The 14,971-nt window shown below is 36.4% G+C and overlaps 1 protein-coding gene and 1 pseudogene across 1 annotated transcript; both read left to right on the forward strand.

Moving 5' to 3' along the window:
- The first annotated feature begins 5,669 nt into the window (after positions 1-5,669).
- On the forward strand, positions 5,670-6,650 carry LOC131548599 (olfactory receptor 6N1-like). Its single transcript, XM_058790040.1, has one exon. It carries the CDS (start codon positions 5,670-5,672, stop codon positions 6,648-6,650), a length of 981 nt encoding a protein of 326 aa, XP_058646023.1.
- Positions 6,651-11,814: 5,164 nt separating this feature from the next.
- LOC131547924 (putative olfactory receptor 10D4) lies at positions 11,815-14,971 on the forward strand (annotated as a pseudogene).

The raw sequence follows: 14,971 nt of genomic DNA on the forward strand, positions 1-14,971 counted from the left end.
TAAACATAAAATTAAGTCTGCTGTCCCTCAGCTCCAACCATAATACTGCATCAGTAACTGGTTATTTTACCTGTACAAAAACTAGTATTTTGTTATCATATTTTATTATCATAATCATAAACATTGTTTTATAGTGCAAATAGTTTTACTGTTTACTGTGTGTTGTTACTTTTCTGGTTATTTACCTACGTACACTCTTAAAAATAAAGGTGCTTTAAAAGGTTCTTCACAGCGATGCCATAGAAGAACCATTTTTGGTTCCATAAACCATCTCTTTCTTACCTTTTTATAATCTGAAGAACCTTCTTTCACCACAAAGAACCTTTTGTGAAACAGAAAGGTTCTTCAGATGTTAAAGGGTCTTTATGGAACCGTTTAGAGAAAAAGGTTCTTCCATGGCATCGTGAAGCACATTTATTTTTAATAGTGTATAGTGACTAATGAATCAGGAGTCTCGCACATTTAACAAAAATTACTTACTTAAGCTTTGCAAAATAAAGGTAGATATACCGCGGGTAAAATAAGTATTGAACACGTCACCATTTTTCCCAGTAAATATGTTTCTAAAAGTGCTGTTGGCATGAAATGTTTACCAGATGTCGGTAACAACCAAAGTAATCCATACATACAAATAAAACAAAACAAATAAGTTCAGAAATTAAGTTGTGTAATAAAATGGAATGACACAGGGGAAAAGTATTGAACTACTGAAATTTATTTAATACTTTGTGCAAAAGCCTTTGTTGGTAATGACAGCTTCAAGAAGCCTCCTGTATGGAGAAACTAGTCGCATGCATTGCTCAGGTGTGATTTTGGCCCATTCTTCCACAGAGTCTTCAAATATTGAAGGTTCTGTGGGCCTCTTCTATGAACTCTGATCTTTAGTTCTTTTTTTTCTATTGGATTCAAGTCAGGTGATTGGCTGGGCCATTCTAGCAGCTTCATTTTCTTTTTCTGAAACCAATTGAGACTTTGATTGGCTGTGTTTTGGATCACTGTCTTGCTGAAATGTCCACCCTTGTTTCATCTTCATCACCCTGGTACTGTAGGTGTTGGGACTGAACAAGCTAATATTAATTTCCACTCACTAGGGGTAGGATTTCTTTCTAATTACTAATAGATTTTAGCTGGTGTCTTGGCTTTCCATGTCTTTTTGCACCTCCCTTTCTTCATGTGTTCAATACTTTTTCCCTGTGTCATTCCATTTGATTACACATAACTTAATTTCTGAACTTATTTGTTTTGTTTTCTTTGTATATATGGATTACTTGGGTTGTTACCGACATCTGGTGACAATTTCAAGTCAACAGCACCTTTAGAAATATATTTACAGAGAAAAATGTTGATATGTTCAATACTTATTTTACCCGCTGTATACAGTAGGCCTATATGTAAGGCATATATGTATTGAATCATGGGCGTCGCTAGGCCATTTTTAGGGGGGCTTTAGCACCCCTAAATTTCTACTCAGCCCCCCTAAAAATCTTGCGATTCTTTCCCTTTAAATTTCAAATGAAAACAGCAGCAGACTTCGGCTCCTCCCCATCTTTCTGCGCGTTCTTCAATCCACAGACTGCGGTGGCGCAGAGGAGAAGACAAGGTGTGTGTTTATCGATAGATTGTTATAATATCTACATCTATGCAGTTCTTTGTCATAAATACAGTTTACAAAAGTCATGGGAGAGCAATCGGTTTCCAATCTACTGTAAAGTTTTCGCTGCATTCACCACTCATCACACCACAGCTGTTTCCTTCAGCGAAATGCCTTAACACATATGAACGCATATAACGATCACGTTATTGCTATTTTCATTTGAAAATTTAGCTTTCAATATAGCACACAATATTACAGTGCATGTGGCATTAACTACCATACAGTTATGTATAGAAATGATTTAAGACAGTGACCGACAGCACTCAGTCAGTGCACTCATTTTAATTGCATATCAGAGTGATTGACAGAGATTGAAACATTGTGTGTGTGTTTTGTATTAATTTAAAAAAAATATTTTTTATTGTTTGAATTGAATTTATGTTGAACGGTTCTACAATTTTTTTTTTGTACAAATTTTCAATCAATATTTTTGTAAATATTTATTTATTTTTTATTATTATACCCTCATTGGGGGTTGAGCCCCCCTAAAATGAAAATCCTAGAATCGTCCCTGTATTGAATTATTAGAAAAATAATGCACACCCAAGATGGTAATGCAGCCACAACACAAACAAAGGCAGCATTTTCATACGGCAGATAATGGCAGTCAACATACCCTAGCCTATTCCATATTTTTCTAATAACTGTATGGCCCGGAGTCAATTACTCCACTTAATATTATCAAGACACTGAACTTAAATCATTTTTTAAGCATCTCAAGCCTCCATTGCTAATTCCAAAACGTTATTTTAGAGCTAGTTACAGAGGCTTGCGCCATTGCTAATGCCGTTAATAATGCAATCTAATGCAGTTATCAGAGAGAGCAGGCAAGAGATTAATTATAGCTGTGTGATTGAAGGGTGTGTGGATTACCTGAGTATGTGCTTCTCTCAACAGTGTTACTAATAACTGTTACGTTAACTAATAGCGAAACTATAAGTTTAACTGCTTCAAGAACAGTGACAGTACTGAGAAATGTCACTACTGAGCAGTGGCGGCTCCAGGATTTTTTTGTTGGGGGTGCTAAGGTGGGACTTAACAGTTCAGAGGGGGAGCTAAAAAAAACTAATTAAGTTGAGAGAAATTAATGAACGCCTAAGCTTCAGCTATGTAAATAGCATGCAAATTCAGCCACCTTGCGGGTTTTTTTTTTTATATACAGCAGCTTCGAAAAAGGCTTTTTTTTTCTGTGGTATTAAACTTCTCGTATATGCCACTGTTATTAGTAATATAACTTCTAATGTCTACTGGCAAATATGACACTTACATATTAATACAATTTATGAAGGCACATAGAAAAGAGAAAGTAGGGATTTTTTTTTATTTTTTTTTTACACATCTAGTTAGTCAAGTCAAGTCACCTTTATTTATATAGTGCTTTTAACAATACAGATTGTGTCAAAGCACTTAACAGTATCAAATTAGAGGATAGAGTGTCAGTAATGTATAATGATAAGATTAAACACTCAATTTTCAGTTAAAGGCATTTCATTATTGAATTCAGAGATGTCATTGTCTAGCTCAGTTTAGTTTAAATATTATCTGTGCAATCAAATCGGCGATAATCGCTAGAAATTAAGTGTCCCCAACTGAGCAAGCCAGAGGTGACAGTGGCAAGGAACCAAAACTCCCTCTGTTAGTCATTATTTTTGGACCATCCAGTGTCAGTCACTCTCAATGCCAACTGGCAGAAAAACATTGTAAATTCTAACCATTTTTTACAATATATAAAGTGCCGACAATTCATAAAACTATTTCCACATAGCAATTTTTAAGAGTATAGCTACTCACCAGAAGCATATTACAATAAAGTGCTGACAATATTTCCACATAAGATATTTTTTAATAGCTACTCACCAGAAGCATATTACAATAAAGTGCTGACAATTCAAAAAACTATTTCCACATAAGCTACTCAACAGAAGCATATTACAATAAAGTGCTGACAATATTTCCACATAAGCTATTTTTTAAGAGTAGCTACTCACCAGAAGCATATTACAACAGGACAATTCGTCTATTGTTGTGATTAACGGCAAACGAGTCAATGATGTCCTGCACATTAAGGGCCTTTGTTCTTGAGGAGTTGATCGCTAACAAGTTACTGTTTCGATCATCTCCGCTGGTACTTCTCAGGTAGTTTTTCATGCGCTTTAAGCAAGAAAAGCTGCGCTCACACGATGATGAGGTGACAGGAAGTGTAACGGAGATACAAAGAAGTCTGTAGAAATCGATGAAGGCGTTCTTGTACGGCCTGAGTAAGGAAAGAAATTCCAGTGTGGTGCTTGCAGTCACCCCCTGTTCTTGTTTTCTGTCTAGAAGCCATCACACTTGGTGTAGTTCAGCAGATAAGTTTTCATTTGTGATCCCATAGTGCTGAGCCATAGATGACAAACAGTCCTTGTCAAGGAATTAATTCTGCGTTGGGTTTAAAGCAGAAACACCTTTCAACACATCACATGACTCTGGAGAAAAGCGCCGATTCATTTCACTGATAAGATGGTCAATAACTTGATAAAAAAAAGTGTGCATTTCATCGGCAGTTTTGGAAGGTGGACGGTCTCCTGTATGGGCATCAATTACAAAATCATGCAGGTGGTGCGGGTGCTGTGTCTGTCTCTTGTCAGACCGCAGCTGGGTAGAAATGCCAGCCTTTGTACACTGGGCCTTGCCTTATTAAAGGCAAAAGCAATCGACTTTATTGTGATCAGGATTCCAATGAGGTACCACAGCATTGTAACAAATTCACGAACATTTTTGCTTATTTTTCTAACCTGACTCGCTGGTATTTCTGCATTAGGCAAAAAATTGTACCTAATCGTTAAAAGCCAGGTTCAATAGATTGAACATGATAGATTTATGATATTAAATCTTAGATTGTGATGTTTTTACTGTGTGTGTTTTATGATGCTCTTGCTCATGTTAGAGACAATGCCAAAGCAGACATTTTGTTTTTAAAACAAAGAATACTCATATTTGTTTTTTTTAATCATAGGATTAGTATACATTTTTAATGAAAGGTGAAACAGATAATATTTGTAGATGCAATGTGTATTTCTGCTGTGTATGAATAATATTAATAAAGCAAATCAACATAAAATACCATCTGCTGACCCCCATTCCCAGCAGTTACTGATTCTATTAAAACATTTGTGTAATGGGATCTCAAACACTACAGGGAACATTATTGGCTCAGCTATTAACTGAACATTAAGAAGGCCCTTGTGTATATTAATAAGCTGGTCTATACATTATGGTTTACAGTGAAGTCTCTTTAATTAGCAATCTCATTGACTAGAATCTAATGGTTTCAGGTCCAATATTACAAATTGGTTAAAATTTAACAATTATTTAACATACCTAATTTGATTTTTGAAGAGGTTAAGATGATGCATTACACTAAAGAAAAGTGTTTTACACAGAGAATGAGACAAGAGAGTTATAGCCCCTTTATCCTTATGTGACAAACTACCCCTATCTCCCAATCATGTCTAATTAAATAATAGGTTAATGCATTGTAACATTGTCAGATATTTTTCTGTGAGATGTTTGTTTTTGTTTAACCATATATTATACTTGAGAGACTTTCTATGTTGATGAAGTCCTAAGTTTACTCAATCATGGCTGCTAGGAAACCATGATGTATGTCACATAGTAAAATATAAATGGCAGGATTTCAGTCATATGTTTATCTGGATGGGAGGAACATCTCAGAGAGTTCATGCTTTTTAAAGTATTCTGACTGGAATTAAGGAAGAAAAGAAAAAAAGGACAAATTATATGATGGACAAAGCATGAAACCCTTTTTTTATTTCTGATAAAACTATATTTCAACTTTCAGAGTTTTCATCACCTTGCAGTTACAGACGCTGTCTGCTTCTTTCTGCCATTTTCCTTCATAGGAGATTTTTTTCTATGCGTATATGAGTACATTGAGGCTCTAATTGACTTCATATTAACATCTGTACTAACTGTATTTTAAAATAGTTGTATATAAGGAAGAGGCTGTTTGAAAATGGCAAATGAAAATTTCACTGTGAAAAATGTAGACGGCTTTATAATCACTGGATTTGATCACCTGCAGAACCAAAAGCTCCTCGGATTCCTCATCTTAATAACCTACATGCTCATATTGCTCGGGAACGGCATCAATCTGTGTATCATCTCGACTAACAGACATTTACACAAACCAATGTACATATTAATCTGTAATCTAGCTGTTATTGACATAATGTTCTCCTCTACCTGCAGCACAACCATGATCTCAGTGCTTCTGGCTGAGATTAAAACTGTTTCATACTATTCGTGTATCTCAAGGACATACTTCTATCATCTTGGTGATTTCACAGAGTGCATGGCTCTGACATTAATGGCAATAGACCGACTTATTGCAATCAGGCTTCCTTTGAGATACCACAGCATTGTAACAAATTCACGAACCTTTCTGCTCATTTCTCTGACCTGGCTCGCTGGTTTTGCTGTTATAGGTTATGTGATATCAGTAGTAGACAGTGTTCCATATTGTCAACCTGTCATCAGATATGTGTTTTGTGAATATGCTTCCATGATCAGAGCTGGTTGTGTTAATCCTGAACCATATTTTTTAATACCTGTCGTGATAAGTCTTTGGCTACTGTGTGGACAGTTTCCTTTTATTCTGTGTACCTATGCTGTCCTGGCTTACAGTGTGACTAAACTCTCCAACAACTCAAGCAAAAAGCAAATGATCAGCACCTGCTCCAGTCACCTCATTGTCTTGTTTAGTTATTATGCCCCAAAGCTTGTCTCTGTTTTACTAACTCGAATAGGAGTTGTGCTAAATTTGACAGAGCGAAATGCAATTTTGATTGTAGCCTCTCTAGTTTCTCCCTTAATAAACCCTGCTGTTTACTGCACCAGAACTAAAGAGATCAGGACACGATTAGCAGATGTATTTTTGTGCAAAAAAATAGTACCAAATAATCTGAAGTCAATTTCAATGGCTGTATCATCGTAATTTTGATTGTGTTGATTGTTTTGATAATGTGTTTTTCAGTGCTTTTGCTCATGTTAGAAACAATAACCCAAATGCATAGACATGCTAATGTTGAATTGTTTGTTTTCAAATTAAGTAAAAGAAAATAGGGAAAATATTTGGAGCTCTGCTTATTTTTAAAATGACAGTATTGGCAGAAATTTGAAATGCTGAACAAAAAGAATTTCCATTCATTGGAAAACAGCCTACGTATTAAACAGTGCTGTTTGTAGATTTATTGTGTATTTAATCTTTGTATGTGAAGCTTGAACAATGCTGTATATGTGAAGCATGAATAATATTAATAATCATAATAAACATAAAATTAAGTCTGCTGTCCCTCAGCTCCAACCATAATACTGCATCAGTAACTGGTTATTTTACCTGTACAAAAACTAGTATTTTGATATCATATTTTATTATCATAATCATAAACATTGTTTTATAGTGCAAATACCGTATTGACCCGAATATAAGACGATGTTTTTTTCTTGGAAATACATCTGAAAAAACACGGTCGTCTTATATTCAGGGTCTAGACTCTGACATGTCAATAATACACCCGCAACAATAGGTGGCGCCAAACACGCTTAAAACGAGTGTGCCATGAAATATGTAATGTAATGTGTGTTGTAAAGATCGTGAGTGAAAACAAAAGAAAAAGAAAAGCTTACAGCGGCACTAGTCGTGACTGTCATGTTAGCCTGATGGGACCAAACTTCCTCTGTAAGTGATTTTAAAACATAACAGTACCCAGATTTGAAGACTACAATAAGATTTCACTTCTACTGTTAATAAAATTTTGGTAGGCTACTATGAGATGGATAGCCTGAATGTTATATAATTCAGATGGGCTACCTGTTATTTTTATGGTATATCAAAAAGTGTACATTTTTCAATGTCATTGTTGGTACATGTTACCAGTATTTACCATACTTTCAAAACAAAAATTAAAATAGGCATATATTAAAATATGCAATATGAAAATAATTTAAGAAAAAATGTGTTTTACAGAGAGAGAAAAAAACAAAACAAGATTTGGTTTTCTAAAAGCCTTTTTCCAAAAGGTACATCTGGAAAAAGGGGGGTCGTCTAATAATCAGGGTCGTCTTATATTCGGGTCAATACGGTAGTTTTACTGTTTACTGTGTGTTGTTACTTTTCTGGTTATTTACCTACGTACACTCTTAAAAATAAAGGTGCTTTAAAAGGTTCTTCACAGCGATGCCATAGAAGAACCATTTTTGGTTCCACAAACCATCTCTTTCTTAGAAAGGTTCTTCAGATGTTAAAGGTTCTTTATGGAACCATTTAGAGAAAAAGGTTCTTCCATGGCATCGTGAAGCACATTTATTTTTAATAGTGTATAGTGACTAATGAATCAGGAGTCTCGCACATTTAACAAAAATTGCTTACTTAAGCTTTGCAAAATAAAGGTAGATATACCGCGGCTAAAATAAGTATTGAACACGTCACCATTTTTCCCAGTAAATATGTTTCTAAAAGTGCTGTTGGCATGAAATTTTTACCAGATGTCGGTAACAACCAAAGTAATCCATACATACAAATAAAACAAAACAAATAAATTCAGAAATTAAGTTGAGTAATAAAATGGAATGACACAGGGGAAAAGTATTGAACTACTGAAATTTATTTAATACTTTGTGCAAAAGCCTTTGTTGGTAATGACAGCTTCAAGAAGCCTCCTGTATGGAGAAACTAGTCGCATGCATTGCTCAGGTGTGATTTTGGCCCATTCTTCCACAGAGTCTTCAAATATTGAAGGTTCTGTGGGCCTCTTCTATGAACTCTGATCTTTAGTTCTTTTTTTTTCTATTGGATTCAAGTCAGGTGATTGGCTGAGCCATTCTAGCAACTTCATTTTCTTTTTCTGAAACCAATTGAGACTTTGATTGGCTGTGTTTTGGATCACTATCTTGCTGAAATGTCCACCCTTGTTTCATCTTCATCATCCTGGTACTGTAGGTGTTGGGACTGAACAAGCTAATATTAATTTCCACTCACTAGGGGCAGGATTTCTTTCTAATTACTAATAGATTTTAGCTGGTGTCTTGGCTTTCCATGCCTTTTTGCACCTGCCTTTCTTCATGTGTTCAATGCTTTTTCCCTGTGTCATTCCATTTGATTACACATAACTTAATTTCTGAACTTATTTGTTTTGTTTTCGTTGTATATATGGATTACTTGGGTTGTTACCGACATCTGGTGACAATTTCAAGTCAACAGCACTTTCAGAAATATATTTACTGAGAAAAATGTTGATGTGTTCAATACTTATTTTACCCGCTGTATACAGTAGGCCTATATGTAAGGCATATATGTATTGAATTATTAGAAAAATAATGCACACCCAAGATGGTAATGCAGCCACAACACAAACAAAGGCATCATTTTCATACGGCAGATAATGGCAGTCAACATACCCTAGCCTATCCCATATTTTTCTAATAACTGTATGGCCCGGAGTCAATTACTCCACTTATACTAAATATTATCACACCTCAAGACACTGAACTTAAATCATTTTTTAAGCATCTCAAGCCTCCATTGCTAATTCCAAAACGTTATTTTAGAGCTAGTTACAGAGGCTTGCGCCATTGCTAATGCCGTTAATAATGCAATCTAATGCAGTTATCAGAAAGAGCAGGCAAGAGATTAATTATAGCTGTGTGATTGAAGGGTGTGTGGATTACCTGAGTATGTGCTTCTCTCAACAGTGTTACTAATAACTGTTACGTTAACTAATAGCGAAACTATAAGTTTAACTGCTTCAAAAACAGTGACAGTACTGAGAAATGTCACTACTGAGCAGTGGCGGCTCCAGGATTTTTTTGTTGGGGGTGCCAAGGGGGGATTTAACAGTTCAGAGGGGGTGCTAAAAAAAACTAATTAAGTTGAGAGAAATTAATGAATGTCTAAGATTCGGCTATGTAAATAGCATGCAAATTCAGCCACCTTGCGGGGGTTTTTTTATATACAGCAGCTTCGAAAAAAGCATTTTTTTTTTCTGTGGTATTAAACTTCTCGTATATGCCACTGTTATAGTAATATAACTTCTAATGCCTACTGCCAAATATGACACTTAAAATTAATACAATTTATGAACGGACATAGAAAAGAGAAAGTGGGTATTTTTTTAATTTTTTATTTATTTATTTTTTTACACATCTAGTTAGTCATTATTTTTGGACCATCCAGTGTCATTCACTCTCAATGCCAACTGGCAGGAAAACATTGTAAATTCATTTTTAAGAGTATAGCTACTCACCAGAAGCATATTAAAATAAAGTGCTGACAATTCAAAAAACTATTTGTGATTAACGGCAAACGAGTCAATGATGTCCTGCACATTAAGGGCCTTTGTTCTTGAGGAGTTGATCGCTAACATTGCCAAGTTACTGTTTCGATCATCTCCGCTGGTACTTCTCAGGTAGTTTTTCACGCGCTTTAAGCAAGAAAAGCTGCGCTCACACAATGATGAGGTGACAGGAAGTGTAACGGAGATACAAAGAAGTCTGTAGAAATCGATGAAGGCGTTCTTGTACGGCCTGAGTAAGGAAAGAAATTCCAGTGCGGTGCTTGCAATCACCCCCTGTTCTTGTTTTCTGTCTAGAAGCTGTCACACTTGGTGTAGTTCAGCAGATAAGTTTTCATTTGTGATCCCATAGTGCTGAGCCATAGGTGACAAAAAAAGTGTGCATTTCATCGGCAGTTTTGGATGGTGGACGGTCTCCTGTATGGGCATCAATTACAAAATCATGCAGGTGGTGCGGGTGCTGTGTCTGTCTCTTGTCAGACCGTAGCTGGGTAGAAATGCCAGCCTTTGTACACCGGGCCTGTGCTCTGGTCCATATTTCGTTCCATGCTGACTCGCTTTGCTTTTCTGAGAGTGTCACGATGACATACTGTACAAGGTCTGTGGTAGATGCAAGGTCCAGCTCTGGAGACTGTAGAAAAAATTTTGTAACTCGAAACACATCTTCAAATAAAGTAAGCTGCAGCGTGAATTGGCTGTCAATGAGCGTTTGACTGACTGATTATGTCAATAAGGGTTGCTTGAATCACAGGAAGCATTTTTTTAATTGCCGACAGGGCTGAATACTGACAGGCCCACCTCTTTAGTTCGACTGGAGCTTGCGAAGGTTCGATTTCCAGTTGTTTTTTTCTGAAAAGTTCATGAGGAACAGAGCTCAAAAAAAAAAGTTATAAAGCATCTGCACAGATTCAAAGAATTCAGCAGCGGACTGTATGCTTTTAACACAGTCCACCAAAACAAGGTGTGTGACGACAGACAGCAGTTCTTCCTCTCCATCCTGAACTTCAGACTGAGACTGTCATCTTGTGTTATTGTTCTCATCTGAGATATTCTTTTACTTGATATTAATAGCGCTCCATCGTGATAGCTGTCGATAATAAACTTAAAATGAATGCTAATATGCACTTAAGCGCGCCTAATTGACCCCTCCCCCACAATGTCAATTGTTTATTGGCCACATATAGGCACTTTTTTAAATGTTTATTTTTCAATGTTAATAAAAGTGACACCGGGAGTTTTAAAAAAAACAGGAAAACCATTAGGAAATCCTTGGGGGGGCTGTGCCGGGGCTAAGCAAGTTTCTGATGGGGCTACAGCCCCGTCAAGCCCCGCCCTAGCGCCGCCACTGCTACTGAGAAATGTCATGTAGCTGTGAAACTAGTTTATTGATAATGTTGTGGGGCAACGCTGACAACAATAAGTTCCTGTCTTGAACTACTTTAGCCATGTTTCCCTGAAAAATAATTGCACCTTAGAATGAGAGTTGCATATGTAACTGTGGTTCTGAGTTCTGAAAGCATTGCTTCACACTGGATGTTATCTCTCATTGCAAAAGTACAGGTCAAGTCTAATAAAAATTAAGTCCCTTTTGACCACGATAACTCAGAAATGACAAGTAACAGAAAGCTCTGGCAGTCATCCAGAAGTGATAGAACTTCAGTTACATAAGTAACTCTCACTCCATTTTGTCCTTCCTAACCACCAGAGGCAGTGCTTCACACTAGATGCTGTCAGCACACGGAAGAAGACAACACAGGTAAATATCCACAACACCGAGCTTTACTGAGAGGCTTTAGAAGAGGAGAGGCAATGACCACAGGTAAGATGAAAGTTCAATGACTGGAGTTGAGACTTAGCTGAGCGGTAACAATGTCTTTATTTTGCAGGTCTATGGAGGATTCATATAGCTGAGCAGATGACTGAAGAAACATGGGATTGTCAAACAGGTAAGTGTAACAGGTAGGTAGTTAGGTAAGTTGATGTGTGATGAAACAACAAGACCAGACATTGAAGTAGTGATGGGAAGGTGGCTTTATGCTAGTGATGATCAGTCATCTCGGCAGCCCACGATCTCTCCTCCGAGCCGTGTCCCCTCCAAATGACAAGGTATTCCAGATGGCCGCCTTGTCACTAGGAGTCCAGGATGGTGTTGCCTTTGTATCATTAGGAGTCCAGGATGGTAAGTTGAGTTTGTATGCGACATCATCATTTATCTGCCACCTGATGGTGAATGGACCTATGAAGCGTGGACTCGGCTTATGTCTAGGCAGCTGGAGACAAATGTCCCTGGTGGAAAGCTAGACCTGTTGCGCATAAGCACTTTGTGCTGCCCTGTCCAATCTATCACATGTTGCTGCCTTCATGTGCTATACATTTAAAATAAATGTATTTTTATTTTATAGTAAATATTTATATATAATATATTTACTTGTTTTTCATGAATGTGTTTTTCAACAATACAAAGAGCAATGTGTAATATTTTACCAGAATTAGTTCTACACTTTATGAAATTATTGTGCACCCATGATTTTTCTAGAGTATCTTTTGCTGCTGAATTATCCACTAACCTAGTTTATAATAGTATTTTTGTCATAGATTATGATTATATATTTTTCATTTGTTATTTTTCATTCAAATTAAGTTGTCTATATTTAGTAGATTGAGATTAACACAAAAGAGTGATGATCAGGTCAACAAACAGAAGTACAGAAATTCTACAGGATCGGATCGGTTCTGAAAAAAAATGGTATTGTTGCATGCTTACTAGAGATGCATTCTGTGTGATCTGCTACAACCATTGACCTCTTTGTTGGCCCTTGCCTGAATGTTTTACCAGTATGATTATATTGTTTTTCCAACAGCTTTTACAAAACATGATGATATTAGTATTTTAATTTTCTAAAAATATTCCATTTTAACATTTTGTTTTCGGTGTTTGAGACCAAAAAGTAAATTGCCAGTGCTAAACAAAACATATTTGTATGTTTAAATTGATTTAATCACAGCTGCTAGGAAGCTTTGATGCACCGTACAGTATTTCCAGGTTGACTGCATAGCATGAAATACTATTTCTTTTAAGATGTCTGTCATCATAAAAGAAAGGTCAACGTATTATTACATGAGTGTCACAGAGTCACAACCATCACAGACTAATTGCCACCCATCGTCACCAGATCAACATGCTCCACCCACTCGGTCACTTTCCCCAGAGTTCTGATTCAAGGCACCTGCACCTCATCAACACAGTCACTATAAAGAACCACCTCTCCTGCAAACCCTTGTCTGGTCTCGTCTATACGTACTCTACAGACTCCTTACCTGATACTTACCATTGCCTTGGAACTCTGCCCAGCTTCTGTCATCCAGGATCTATCATCCACCCTTCATCTGCATCGTGTCCACTCCTCTTCAAAGGAGAGACTTTCCCATTACCATCAGCTAAGTCTGCCTTGGATCCTCTAGTCATTTCCTACTCCATTCCGTGCCTCTGCTCAATAAAGACTGTGTCTTATACTTGCCTGTCTGCCTCCTTCTGTTGTGTGACAATGAGACTGTATAATAAAATAATTATTTAGCATCTAGAGATGCATTTTGTGTGATTCTGCTACAACCGTTGACTTCTTGGTTGGCCCTTGCCTGAATGTTTTTCCAGAATGATTATACTATGTTTTCCCCTCTGTCCTTTTACAAAATACAATGATATTAGCATTTTAAATTTCTAAAAAAAAAAAGTAAAACATTTTTGTGTTTGAGACCAAACATTAAAACCATTGCTAAAGCAATATATTTGCATATTTAAATTGATTAATCACTGCTGCTAGGAAACTATGACACACTGTATGTGTCACATGGTTAAAAATAAAATAAAAGGCAGAATATCACACACACATTTGTTGAAACTGATGAGAGCGACATTTTAGAAGCACCTGCATGATAAATTCTAATATTTTTTTAAGGATCTAAAAAGGAATTCCTAAGGAAAAATAACACTAGAAAATGATTTGCATATGATTCATATTAAGGATTTAAAATGACAAACTCTTTTTATATTTCTCTTAAAACTATACTTCAAGTTTCACAGTTTTTATCACCTGGCCGTTACAGACGCTGTTTGCATCCTTCTGTGCAAACAGAAGAACTGTGTATCATCTCGACTAACAGACATTTACACAAACCAATGTACATATTAATCTGTAATCTAGCTGTTGTTGACATAACGTTCTCCTCTACCTGCAGCACAACCATGATCTTAGTGCTGCTGGCTGAGATTAAAAATGTTTCATACTACTCTTGTATTTCAAGGACATACTTCTATCATCTTGGTGGTATTACAGAATGCCTGGATCTGACATTAATGGCAATAGACCGACTTATTGCAATTAGACTTCCTTTAAGATACCACAGCATTGTAACAAATTCATGAACATTTCTGCTTATTTCACTGACTTGGCTCATTGGTTTTGCTATAATGGGTGTTATGATATCAATAGTAGACAGTGTTCCATAGTGTCAACCTGTCATCAAATATGTGTTCTGTGACTATCCTTCTATGATCAGAGCTGCTTGTGTTAATCCTGAACCATATTTCTTCTTACCTACAATAATTAATCTGTGGTTGCTGTGTGGACAGTTTCCCTTTATTCTGTGTACCTATGGTGTCCTGGCGTATAGTGTAACTAAACTCTCCAACAACTCAAGCAAAAAGCAAATGATCAACACTTGCTTGAGTCACCTCATTGTCCTGCTCAGTTATTATTTACCAAAGCTGGTCTCTGACATACTAACTCAAATAGGAGTTATTCTAACTTTAACAGAGAGAAATGCAATATTGATTATTGCTTCTCTAATTCCTCCCTTAATAAATCCCACTGTTTATTGCACCAGGACTAAAGAGATCAGAAAACGATTAACAGATGTATTTTTGCACAAAAAAGTTGCACCAAATCATTTAAAGGTTTTATCATAG

Source organism: Onychostoma macrolepis, chromosome 10, assembly GCF_012432095.1.
Source record: "Onychostoma macrolepis isolate SWU-2019 chromosome 10, ASM1243209v1, whole genome shotgun sequence".
NCBI classification, from domain to species: domain Eukaryota; kingdom Metazoa; phylum Chordata; class Actinopteri; order Cypriniformes; family Cyprinidae; genus Onychostoma; species Onychostoma macrolepis.